The sequence below is a fragment of the Mustela nivalis genome, assembly GCF_964662115.1.
Source record: "Mustela nivalis genome assembly, chromosome: 15".
NCBI classification, from domain to species: Eukaryota; Metazoa; Chordata; class Mammalia; order Carnivora; family Mustelidae; genus Mustela; species Mustela nivalis.
This window is the reverse complement of record NC_139034.1, coordinates 17559208-17572811: the sequence shown is the minus strand read 5'-3', so window position 1 is coordinate 17572811 and position 13604 is coordinate 17559208. Positions and strand designations below refer to the sequence as shown.

At 35.4% G+C, this 13604-nt stretch overlaps 1 protein-coding gene across 5 annotated transcripts in view; it reads right to left on the bottom strand.

Moving 5' to 3' along the window:
* The window catches only part of BRCA2 (BRCA2 DNA repair associated), a 60521-nt gene that overhangs the window by 43864 nt on the left and 3053 nt on the right, over positions 1-13604 (bottom strand). For all 5 annotated transcript variants that reach the window (XR_014303126.1, XR_014303127.1, XM_082700303.1 and 2 more), the window contains exons 3-10: positions 12988-13233; positions 6577-6685; positions 5825-5871; positions 5692-5732; positions 5400-5511; positions 4612-4661; positions 4253-4364; positions 1619-2734 (exon numbers count right to left, since the gene is read on the bottom strand). Coding sequence is in view for 3 of the 5 variants with exons in the window: in XM_082700303.1 (XP_082556429.1) it covers positions 1619-2734; positions 4253-4364; positions 4612-4661; positions 5400-5511; positions 5692-5732; positions 5825-5871; positions 6577-6685; positions 12988-13233 (1833 nt within the window). In the remaining 2 variants the exon portion in view is untranslated. The remainder of the gene's footprint in view (positions 1-1618; positions 2735-4252; positions 4365-4611; positions 4662-5399; positions 5512-5691; positions 5733-5824; positions 5872-6576; positions 6686-12987; positions 13234-13604) is intronic.

Below are 13604 nucleotides of genomic sequence, written 5' to 3'. Positions count from 1 at the left end.
CACATCGGGCTCCTTGCTCGGCAGGGAGCCTGCTTCTCCCTCTGCCTCTGCCTGCCATTCTGTCTGCCTGTGCTCGCTCTCTTCCCCCCTCTCTCTCTGATAAATAAATAAAATCTTTAAAAAAAAAAAAAAAGCAAAGCAAAGGAAAGGAACTAGAAAAGTAATCACTTCCTTTAGATAATTCGGTCTTTGGTATTGAAAAAAATCAACTTTTATTTTTTAAAAACTTTGAGAGCAAGAGCTAAAGAGAGTCAGAGAGAATGCACGCACATGCATGAATGAGGGGAGGGGCAGTGGGAGAGGTAGAAGCAGACTCCCGCTGAGTGGGGAACCTGACACAGGGCTTGATCCCAGGACCTAAAGATCATGACCTGAGCTGAAGTCGGATGCTTAACCAACTGTATGCACCCAGGTATGCCTCCCCCAAAACCAATCTTTAAAAACAGGTTCTAGGGGCACCTGGGTGGCTCAGTGGGTTAAAGCCTCTGCCTACAGCTCAGGTCATGATCTCAGGGTCCTGGGATCGAGCCCCGCATCAGGCTCTCTGCTCAGCAGTGAGCCTGCTTCCCCCTCCCTCTCTCTCTCTGTTTACTTGTAATCTCTGTCTGTCAAATAAATAAATAAAATCTTAAAAAAAAAATAAAAACAGGTTCTACAGATGAAATGCCTGAAGTATGATCTAATCTCAATTATAAAGGCAAATGAGTTAAAGTGCTCTAATTTTTTCAATCCTCTGAATTCCCTATTAGCAAATCAAAATTATTAATCTCATTTTATTTAATCAGTGACCACCACTACATATTAGCTCTTTCATTGATTTTAATTCTGACATACACAGTATCAGACATTTTTCTCTGGAAATTAACCCAACTCTCAAACAGTTCCTCTGTAGTCCAGTTCCACCAAACCCAATATTCACAGAGATATTCCACCCACTAAAATCTTCTCAAAGAAAGATGAAATTATCTTTTTAACATACAATTTAGCTACTGATAAAGGAATCATTGCTCAAATAAAAACTGAGTTTCATTGTGCATACTCTGACAACCAGAGATACAATAATAACTCTAAATAATCTCTACATATTTAAAAAAGTATGTAACAAAAATAACAAAAATCACTTTTATTTTAGAACTGGCTTACATTAAACTTAGCTAGCAATTAGCTTTTTTTCTTATCTTTTTTACCTGACTTAGAGAATATAAAGTAAACAGCACAAAATATTTACAGAATTGTCTACTTTGTATACAATAAAATCAAAGCAGAAGTAGTCAAATTCTTGATTCTTATGTATCACATGCTCTGTCTCAAGAGTGATGATTGTATATTTACTATGCAAACTCATTCAGCAAGTGTGAATAAAATGATTCTGAACATTGGTAATCAAAGGTCTAAAAATAGACATTGCCTCACATTGAATAGAAGACAGAGAGATTTTTAAAAAACCAAAGAACTACAGAAGGAAAACCAAAAAAGAAACAAAAGAAAGAAAGCAGGCAGTATATTTTTTAGAAAGATTAAAGAGAGACACATACTCAAATAAGACAACTTGTCACCATCCATAAAACTACTTGCACCATTCTCTCTCACTCACACAGATACACACACCCAAAGATACCTGAATCAGCGTTTGTAAATGTCAGTGATGCTTCAAAAGCATTTGCTTCAGATTGGTCTGAATGGTTAGTTAGTCCCAATTCCTGGTCTTTCTGTGTTTTCAGTCCTTGATAAGATGTTTCATCATTTATAACATAAATAAACTTCTTTGTTTTCTTTTTCAAAGTGGATATTAAACCTGAAGTCTTCAAAGCTCCAGAAGTACGTCTGATAGTGGCTGGCCAGCTTCCATTATCAATTGAACCTAAAGAATCCTCTTTCTGTGAGCAAATAGTATATTTTTCCAGTGTACTTTCAGGGGTATCAATTTCTCCTTTAGAGTTTAGATCAGTCATATGATTTGAGAACATTGCCCTGGACATCTCTTCAGGTGATTCTCTTATTCTGAATATAGACTTTCTGATACCATGAAGTGGAGAATGTATTATAGTAGTTTCAGATATTGTTCGCTTTCCTGAAAGAACAGAATCTTCATGAGATCCAAGACACTGCTCTTCATCTATCTTATTTACCACTGTCTTCTTATTTAATGTTATCTCTGAATACTTTGGTACACTTGAAATCTGTGGCGAAGAATTTCCCAAAGTTATAAAGTTGGTGCTTTCTTTCTCTGTAATTGTGAAGTCTTTTTCTGAATTACTTTGGTCACAAGAAGAACTATGCAGTAAAGGTGTTTTCTCCATCTGGGTTCCACTTAGATCCGAGAGAGTTAGGTGGGACCATTCAGAGGCGGAAGATGGTATAAATTCCTTGGAGATTTTCTCATTTCCATTCCCAAAGGGCTTCGGATTTGTTACGCTCCAATCTAATGGATCACTGTCATTCGGTTCCATTTCAGATAAAAATGAATGTTTATTTTCTTTCATTTGCTTTTTAGTTTCTTCACATTCATTGGTCTTTGTTTCATTGAAAATATTTTTCCTAGTCTTGCTAGTTTTTATTTTTGGTAGATTTCTTGTTTTATATTTAGGAACACATAATGAAAAACTATCTTCTTCAGAAACATCTGCAACTGTTTCACATACTTCATCTTCTAGGACATTTGGTGTTGACTTTCCAAAATGGTCTTTGCAGCTATTTATTTTACCAAATGAATTCCCTAACATTTTTCCCGAACCTGTTTAAATTTAAAACAGAAGTATATTAATAACATTTCAAAATATAGTCATATGATTTATACTATTCTTGCAACCTTTCTCATAGAAATAGTACACACTAAATAACACAAAAAGTAGTATTTAAAGGGTTATCCTGAGTGCTAGCTTTTTTGGGGGTGGGGAGAGGAAGGGAGTGCCACTCTTCTACCGTTCTTCTGGTAAGGATCGATTCCAATGTCCCCAAAGCCTTTTATTCATACTCCAGGTCCCAATAACCTTTCTTTATTAGCTCTGTACACTTAAAACTCACTTAATCTTACTATACATATGCAATTTAACATTCTAGGTTTTATCAAACCAGATGTTCCAAATTAATTTTGTGGCCTAGGGCACCTGGATGGTAAAGTTGGTTAAGCATTCAGCTTTTGGTTTGTGGCCCTACAATAACTGAGAGTAAAATATGATTTTATACACATACACATATACACGGTTATCCAATCCTACATATTTATACACACACAGATACTAAGAAAAATGCAATATTCCTTTTTTTTAAAGATTTAGTTGACATAGAGAGGGAAAGCATGAGCAAATGCCATAGAGAAAGCACAAACGGGGTGAAGGGCAGAGGGAGAGGGAGAGAGAGAAGCAGGCTCTCCACTGAGCAGGGAGCCCGATGTGATGCTCCATCCCAAGACCCTGGGATCATGACATCAGCTGAAGGTAGATGCTTAACCAGCTGAGCCACCCAAGTGCCCCCAAGAATGCAATATTCCAATAATCTGATTAGGTAACTTTTGGTACCCCTGATACCCTAATTACCTTGTAATTAGAAAATAAGACCTTCGTATTTGTTGATTATTAGTTTTATTCTTCTCTCTGTAAGGTCTGAGTTACAGGTTTTGTTTTGTTTTTGTGTCACAATAGCATCTTTTCTTCTTTTTTTTTTTTTTTAAAGATTTAATTATTTGAGATAAAGAGTGCACACAAACTGGGGTAGGGGCAGGGAAAAAGGAAGAGCAGCAGATTCCCGGCTGAGTCCACCGAAGGACTGGATCCCAGGACCCTGAGATCATGACCTGAGCCGAAACCAAGCATCGGATGCTTAACTGACCAAGACACCCAGATGCCCCTACAATAGCATCTTGAATGGTATTATCTTACCATGATTAAACATTTTCATTTAAATCAAGTTAGTTTCAGGGCACCTTGGGTGACTCAGCTGAGGGTCTGATTTCATCTCAGTCATGATCTCGGGGTCCTGGGATCCAGCCCTGCTTTGGGCTTTCTGCTTAGCAGGGAGTCGGCTTGCTCCTCTCCCTTTGCCCCTCCCCCTGCTCGTGCTCTCTTGCTCCCTCCCTCTCTCTCAAATAAATAAATATTTAAAAAAATAAATCAAGTTACCTTCTATGCACAGTATGTTCAGTAACCAAGAATGAAAGGAAAATCAAACAACGTATTTTCTCTTCAAGAAAGGAAGAGCAATACTTCAATGATGTCAGTTAAAAATAGCAGTTCAATTAAACAGAAGGACTTACCTTGACTTTTAGCTTCTCTTTGATTTTTGTTTTCTTTGTCTGGCCCAGAAGGGATACACCTATCATTTTTCTTCAGACTGTCATCATGTTTGGGAAAACAGCTTTTACAAATCTGCAAAAGTTATACTTTAAAGTCACTAGTATAAAAACTCTCCCTATGCATTTATATTCAACCTCAGAGACAGAATTACTTCATATGAAGTCAAGAAAATCACATATAGGATCAGACTTAGAGACTTTCTAAAGGCTTAAATAAATCATAAATTAAGGAATGAAAAAATGCAAGATAAGTAATTTTTCAAGAATTCTAAAATTGTAAGCCACTGCAATAGCATAATCAAGTTGTTATATTTACTTACAGCAGTAGTGTCATTAGGAAATACAGCTGCAGATGCTTCCTCATCCCTGACTGTAAAAAAAAATTCAATTTATCTATAATGTATTATACGCCATACCCTAAAGTTAATGTGAAAACTTCAGTATTTTTTGGTCAGACAAGACACACTACTGAAGTAAACGGTGCATTTGAAACCAAACAAATTGACTCAAGTATTGTAATTAGAAAGGTCAATCAACATAAGCTACATTCAATTCCTTAGTATCACTCATAAGGTGCTTCTAAGACATTGGTTTGATGACCCTGACTTTAGGTGCTCCTATCCATGAAGACTTAGGGAATCAGATAGAGCTATGGAATCATGACTTAAAAGACAAAGCTTATAGACTTAAGCATTTATTTAGATAATATTACTATCGTAAAGTATACTTTATGTTAAATACTTCGTACTTTTTAACATGCTTTTACCTCTGTTATCTCATCTAAGCAACAACAAAAACCAGTTAAATTCTGAGCTAAAGAGAAATCAAAATTGAATGTATTTTTGTTAAAATAATAATTTAAAAAATCCTGGCTTGCCCATAAATGAATTTCTATAGAATAATACTCCTAGAACACCACTTTAGGTATTTGTGATTTGTTCCAATCTACACTAAGTAGAATCATTCTGAACTACTAACACAATTCTCAAAGATAGTATTATCTAATTACTACTTATCTTTTCATATATTCTTTTTGTCAGAAGGCTTAGAGATGACACTATACCAACATCATCTACTGTCTTACACAATACTTAATTGCTAGTATTACCTATTAGCACAGTAGAGCTAAGGGTTGGTGGTGTAGCTAAAGAACTTGACCAAGACATATCAGGATCCACCTCAGCTCCTAGACTTTCAGAAATACGTTTTGGTGTCTGACCCTGGAAATAAAGAAAATATTTATTTCACAGAAATGCACTGATGATTGTTTTTTTCATTTATCATTTACTGAATGCCTATGTGAGATTGTAGATACATATTTGTGAATCTCAGGGCAAATGTAAGACTCTGTTGTCAAATTCTCAATTACTACAGAATAAAAAACCAGGCAGAATATTTACCTTCATAAGCTTCGGTGTATGAAATAAGCTTCCACATACCACTGGGGGTAAAATGAGGGGAAAATTACTAAATTTTATATTTATTAAAATTTAAGAGTCTTCTAGAAATAAAAAGCCTTGTTTTTAATCATACCTGACTTCTCTCTTTGTGGTGTTACATGTGTACATCGTAGAAAAGGACTAAAATGAAAAAAAAAATCACATAAACCCTTCAGATTATCCAAAGATAACAGAAATGGCAAGAAGAAACAAAACATTAATCTTATTGAAAAAAAGGATTCTCAGTCACAATTATTAGACTTACACTACTTTCTAATATTTTGTTACTTTTTAAAAAGCAAACATCTCATGATGTTTGCTTTTTAAGTAACAAAGTAACTACTTTGTAAGTAACTACTAAATTATACTTAAAATGTCTACTTTGTAAGTAACTACCAAATTATACTTAAAATGTCCACTAAAAGTAATATATAACATTTCACAAATTTCAGCTCCTAGGAATTGTATGTTTTGAATTTAAAAATTATGTAACATGAATCTATAAAAACATCATATTCTCTTAAAAGATTCCAAGTGCACAAATAATTTATTTATATTAAGCTGCTATTTCAAGGTCATTGCTTTTCATCATTATTTTTGTAACTAAAAAAATCATTGAAAAGATACAAAAAGCAATGAATTCAACATTATAAGGAAAATAAAGTAAATGTCTCTAATATAAAAATTATTGTATTAAAGGATTCAACCTAGAAGATTATTTAAAAATAGAAAATCCTTTCAGGCTATCAGTCAAAATATTAGCATGAAAATTAGATGCATTTCTATAAAACAAATAGCATATGAGAAAAAAGTTGCATTTAAATATTTTAATATAACACAACATACCTTTCACTAAGACAAGAATTTAGGGGTGGGCTGGTAACATCATTTGTTTGATCCATTTTAGACTTCATTGTGCAACAACTTTTATGTTTACTATTGGTAATATCCTTTCCTGAAACAGTACAATAATTCAGTGAGGATGTATATGCCCTGGATTGTGAATTTTCATTTTCTGAAAGTATTTATTTTTATTTTTATAAAGATTTTATTATTTGAGAGAAAGAGAGCGAGAGCACAAGCGGGGGGAGGCAGAGGGAGAAGGAGGAGAAGCAGACTCCCTGCTGAGCACAGAGCTTAATATGGGGCTTATTCCCTCTCAGGACCCCGGAGTGACCTGAGCCAAAGTCAGACGCTTAATTGAGCCATGCAGAAGCCCCATCCCTACAAGTATTTAAAAACAAAAAGTCTCATCTATACTGGGAGGGAGAATATATGTAAAGTTTAGCCTGAAATGGTTTCTCAGTTTGTTGATTCCTCCCAAAAGGGGATGTCTCAAAGGATGTCTGCCCCCATTCAACAAATATATAATATACATAAGACACTTTGGGAAATGCAATTCAAGACAGCTTTAACTTCAAAGAGTTTATAATATAGCAGGAGGAATTTTTTGAAATTCCACACAAGTGGAATACAGAACAGAACGTTATATGTTCTAATGATTAAGTCACATGCACTATGGTATCATGGAGGCAAAGAATAATGCAAAAGACATTTACCAAAACACCACGGAACCAAATTTGATCTGCTGAAAACCTTTCAAGATCTTGTTCTCAAGTTTGGGCTTAAACTCTCCAAAACAAAACAAAACAAAACAACCCCAAAACTCCCAAGTAACAAGGACTTTCATGATCTGGCTTCTTAATTTCTAGGACATTCTTTCACATTCTACTTTTCAGCCATACACAACCACTTGCATATCCCGTAAGAACACACTCTTTTACTCTAGGCCTTTGTACAAACTGTTTCTCTTTCTTTATTTCTCTTGATCTCAAATATCCTCTTTAAAGACTTCCATTTTGAAACTCCCTCCCCTGGAAAAATTTAGTGGTCCCTAACATGAGATTAAGTGATTGTTGCTACCATATGTTCCAGCAGAGTTTATCATACACCATTCCTATTTCCCCTACTAGAATCTGAGCTCCTTGAGGTAGAAAGCTTGTCTTTAGCAACTACAATCAATGTCTGATATTATAGTCACACCACAATTCCTGGCTGAATGAATTAGCAATGATTAGGAAATACTTCTGTTGTTGAACACATCTACTTTCTAAGCAATAATGCTCAGATAGGGTTTCTAAAGCTATATGTAGCTCTATCAAATCCCATTTATAGTTTTTAAAAATTCCTATTTTGTTTCACAAATATGGCATTCAGTTACTTATTATTCTTGTAAAAACTGATTTAAAACAATAGGTTCTTTAACTGATCCTATAATCTTCAACTGAGAAAAGTTTTGGGAAAAATAAGTCATATCAATGTTGATGAGGTAAAGACCAAACTGAGAACTCTTTGCAGAAGCACAAACAAAACACTTCTTTATATTTTCATTTCTCAAGTAACAGGAAATAGTTATAATCACTAAAAAGCCAAATAAACATCTAAGTTAAAAATCCCACCTGCACAAAATACCCAACCTCTTTCTCTAATAAGACTTTTAGTTAAAGATACTAAAAATTACCTAAATGTATTTTTTTAAAAGAATTTATTTATTTATTTGACAGAGAGAGATCACAAGTAGGCAGAGAGGCAGGCAGAGAGAGAGAGGAGGAAGTAGGCTCCCTGCTGAGCAGAGAGCCTGATGTGGGACTCGATCCCAGGACCCTGGGATCATGACCTGAGCCAAAGGCAGTGGCTTAACCCACTGATCCACCCAGGTGCCCCCCTAAATGTATTTTTAAAAATTTCACCTTTTTCCTATTCACTTTAACAAAGATCTTAATCAGGAAAAAACAAAAACAAAAACAAAACCCCCAAAACCCTGCAGTTAAATAAACCAAACAATGAGCTACTACTACACACACTTATAATAGGATGGCTCAAGTCAAAATAAAGATGAGGTCTTGGAACAAGAAAAACTCTCATTCACTATTGATGGAAAAGCAAAATGATGCAGCCACTTTGGAATTCAGTTTGCAGTTTCTTACAAAACTAAACATATTCCTACCATAAAAGCCAGCAATCATATTCTTTGGTATTTTCCTAAATGAGTTGAAAATTTAGATCTACACAAAAACCTGCACATGATACAGTAGCTTTATTCATAACTGCCAAAACCTGGAAGCAACCAAGATGTTCTTCAGTAGTTGAACAGATAAACAAAGTGGTATATGCATATACAGCATTATTCAGTGATAAAAAAGAAAAGAGCTATGGAGTGCCTGGGTGTCTCAGTTAGATGTCTGACTGATTTTGGCTCAGGTCATGATGTCTGGTGTCCTGGGTGGGGTCAAGCCCTGCTTCCAGCTTCACACTCAGTAGGAAGTCTGCTTTTCCCTCTCCCCAAACTTTCACTCTTTCTCTCAAATAAATAAAATCTTTAAAACCAGACAAACAAACAAAAAAATGAGGTATCAAACCATGAAATGATGTAGAGGAAACTTACATTGCTAAGTGAAAGAAACTAGCCTGAAAAGGCTATATACTGTATGATTCCAGTTATATGACATTTTGAAAAAGACCACAGACAATAAAAAGATCAGTGGTTGCCAGGGTTGGGTGAGGGGTGCTATGAAACACAAGGGATTTTCAGGGCAGTGAAACTATTCTGTAGGATACTGTAATGGTGTATACATGACATTATATAATTGTCAAAATCCATAGACCGATACAGAAAATGAACTCTAATATAAACAAACAACTTCAGTTAATAATAAAGTATCAGTATTGACTTACCAATGAAAAACCCAAATGTAAAAAAATGAACCAGGCAAAAATAAGTTCATGCCCAAATAAACATTTCCCAAGTAACCTGAGAATCTCATAAATAGGCTGAATAATGGTGAGATAAACTTGATGATTTTATGCAAAAGTAAGGAGAGAAGTTGAGAAGCAGAAATAGCACACTTCCTCATGAAACTTTAGGGATAGTTCTTTTTAAAAGTAGATGTTAGAACTAAACAAGAATGTTTAAAAAACAGCTTAAGCCTTATATTTTAATTCTGAATATAAACTAAACAAAAACAAAAGGTACCAGGAAACTATAGTCAGAATTACTTATGCACTATGACCTTAAAAATTGTAATATTTTTTGCAGCAAACCCAGAGTAGCCTTATTAACTCATTCCTATCCTTCCCTATAGATAGACCAATTCCAACAGGTTAAGTTAGAGAATAAACCAGTGACTATATAGGTAGGTCTTCCAAGATTCAGTAGATTCGGCATTAAACGGTTTACGGTGCTTTTCCTGAGCACATTAAAAAAGATGGCTGGGGCGCCTGGGTGGCTCAGTGGGTTAAGCCGCTGCCTTCGGCTCAGGTCATGATCCCAGGGTCCTGGGATCGAGTCCCACATCAGGCTCTCTGCTCAGCGGGGAGCCTGCTTCCCTCTCTCTCTGCCTGCCTCTCCATCTACTTGTGATTTCTCTCTGTCAAATAAATAAATAAAATCTTTAAAAAAAAAAAAAAAAAAAAAAAAGATGGCTGTCCCTTTTACTATGCCCACAACATAGCACTTTGTATATGTTCCTATTATAGCATATACTACACCAGTGTATTTATTGTACTATACAAGACTGAGTTCCTGAAAGTCAAAAGTCATCCATCTATTCATCTAGTCATCAGTTTGTATACTGAAAGCCTAGCAAGTTGCCAGGCACAAAGTAAGCATGGAATATTGAATGAATGATTCCCTCTTCTGTGTTCTGCATTTCATCTGCTAAATATTCCTTAAGGCTCTGTCCTAGGCCTCATTATAATCAATCTCCTTACATGTGATGACTTTATCACTTTCCAAATAGATAGTTGGTTCCTATTGCTTTCTTTTCTGCCTGTATTCTTTTAGTTTCAGTCTCATATTTCCCAAAGCCTTTGGGACATCACCTTAACAACGTTTTACTGTCCCAAATTGCAGTCCAAAACTCAAACTGGTTTTTTTTATTTTTTATTTAATCCTTTCAAGAATTTTCACTTTTTTAAAGATTTTATTTATTTTTTCATGAAGACCAGGGAGTGGGGTGGGCTGCAAAGGCAGATGGAGAAGCAGGGTCCCCACTGAGCAGGAACTTGATCCCAGAACCCTGGGATCATGACCTGAGCCAAAGGCAGATGCTTAACTGACTGAGCCACCCACATGCCCTGAAGCCTCTTCCCTCTTAAACCTGTTTTACTGCCAGTGCTTATAATGTCTATGAATGTCACCATTATATTCTTAGTTATACTCTAAACCTGTGATTTGATCCTTTCTTTGAAATCTCCAGGTCTAGACTACTGTGGGGGTCTTACAGTTTTTATCTCCCATATCCACTTTCACTACCATTTCTCTAATTCAGGCACTTGGCCCCCTACCACCTGGACCATTATAGGTCTAATTGATTCCCTTGCCTTCAGTCTTTGTTTCCACGACAATCACCTGATTAGTTTAAAATGTACACCTATGAGTTTCATTTCTAGAGATTCTAATTTAGTAGATTCAAAGTATCTTCTCTTTCATTTAGCACTATAGGAGATTCTCATTATCCAGGCATCACATTTTGAAAACACATCTCCAAAGACTGCTGCCAGTTATTAAGCTTTCTTTCTTTCTTTGTTTCTCTCTTTCTTTTTCAAGATTTTTTTTTTTAAATTTTAGAGACAAGGAGAAAGAGAACGAGCGAGCAAGTGCCTGTAAGCCAGGGGAGGGGCAGAGAGAGAGAGAGAGAAAATCCTCAAGCAGACCCCCTGCTGAGCAGAGCCTGATGCAGGGATTGATCCCAGCACCCTGACATCATGACCTGAGCTGAAATCAAGAGTCTGATTAATGATGCTTAACTGACAGAGCCACCCAGGCGCCCCAGTTATTAGGCTTTCTAAAGCAAAACAAATACTCATTTATTCTATAAAATTTTCAGAGTAGTCACTCTGTATGCCACTTGGTATCCAACAACATACAAGAAAACCTTTGCCCATACCTAAATCCTCTTTGTATATATATTTTCTAGAACCATGAATTTCCTTTTTCCTAGCATTTGTTCCACTTTCCATTGCTCATGTAAGTCTCCTCCATTAGAAGCTAAATGAGTATGACAGGGAAAATGACCTAAAAGATGAGCACGAGTTAGCTAGATAAAACGAAAGGAAGTAACTAACTCCTGGGTAGAGGTAACAATGCATAAAGAGCCACAGAGCAAGGTAGTTTCAAAAAGAAATTCAGAATGAATGAATGGCAAATTGAGGATGGGTGAGAGGGGGATTATCGCAGCATGAGTTAATGCGAGACCAGATTATAAAGAATCTTGTAAATCATATTAAGGAGTTAAGATATCATCATGAAGGCAAAAGGAGGTAATCAAAGATTTGAGGCAGGAAGTAGCATGATCAAATTTACATGGGATTTTTCTGCTCAACAACCTTTCAAATGGATTCAGTTTTTTAAGTCTGGCAATCAATACCTGGCTCTATGTGCTCTTTTTAGCCTTAGGTTAAGTTTATTGGCCCCTTTTTGACATGCAACACTCCAAACAATCTGAATTACTTAACATTCTCTTAACAACCTACATCATCTGCCTCATGTACATTATTACTCTATGCCATCTTCAAATTTTTGAATCTTACCTATCCTGCAAGGTTTAATTCAAATGAATCACTCCCTAACTCCTCCCAAACCTATTTACAATCTTTCTTCTCAACTCTCATTGTAGTTTTTGTACTTCGCTTTTCACACGTACCAAATTCAATTTTAGACTCTTCTTGGTCTACTGTTAATTCCCCTTATTTGAGAGTCATACTCCAAAGAAAGGGAGAATATGTCACTTCAATAGGTAATAAACATTTGATGACTGACTATTATCTTATTACATGATTGATTGGAATATCTGGCATGTATGTCAAGGAAACAGCTCCCAAGTCAAGACTTTTAAAGAAAATTGATAAAAATAATCTTCCCTGTCTTCTGTGATAACCTACAGGAATAGAATTTATTTAATTAACATCAAAACAAGTCCTACTTTTTTTTGGTAAAGGAAAGACATAATTTAACAAATCTCACTAAACAGGATATATAATGAGAGGGAGGAAAAGCAGCACTTACTAAGTACCCACGTTATTTTACTTAATCAGATATTATGTTCACAATCTCTATTTTCCAGGTGGGGAAAGTGAGCAAAAGATGTTGATTTGACCAATATGACACAATTAACAACAGAACTAGAAGTTTTAACATAGGTTTGTCTGAATTTTTGGCTCATGTTTTTCCCTAGTTTACTGCACCACATTACTTACCTGAGTCTAATCTGTTTCTACCTAATTCTTTTAAAGGAGATTGTTGGTACATTGGCACAATTAGACTTTGCTCTTGGAATATTATTGGAGTTGAAGCCAACTGATGATAAGGTTTCCTTTGTGGAGTTTTAAATAGGTTTGGTTCATAACTGATTTTATATCCAGATTCTTCTGTGGGTTCAGAATTATAGGATGGCGCTTCTAAAGAAAGTTCTTCAAACCAATTAAGACTTATAGGTCCTAAATCTGTAAGAAAAATACAAATTCCATCTTGGTTTTAATCAGTGACAAGTAAGCTCATGGACTGTAAAAATCATAATAAAGAAAAGGATGCTTGAGATTTTCACTGTAGATTACTTTCATTAAAGCGTATTTATTAAACAAGTCATTAACCTGTTATCCTTTCAGTCTGTAGCAAGATATAACAAGGTTTACAGAAGTTACAAGGTGATTGCTCCTAGCTATATTAGCTAGCTTTTCTAAAGTTTTCTTTCTCTTATATTGATGATTCAGAGACAAAAGTCATTCATAATTCAATAATCAGAATGTATTCCACAGATACAATTTAATTACAATGACAATATAAATGGATGTGATAAATCTACAGGTACAGGAAC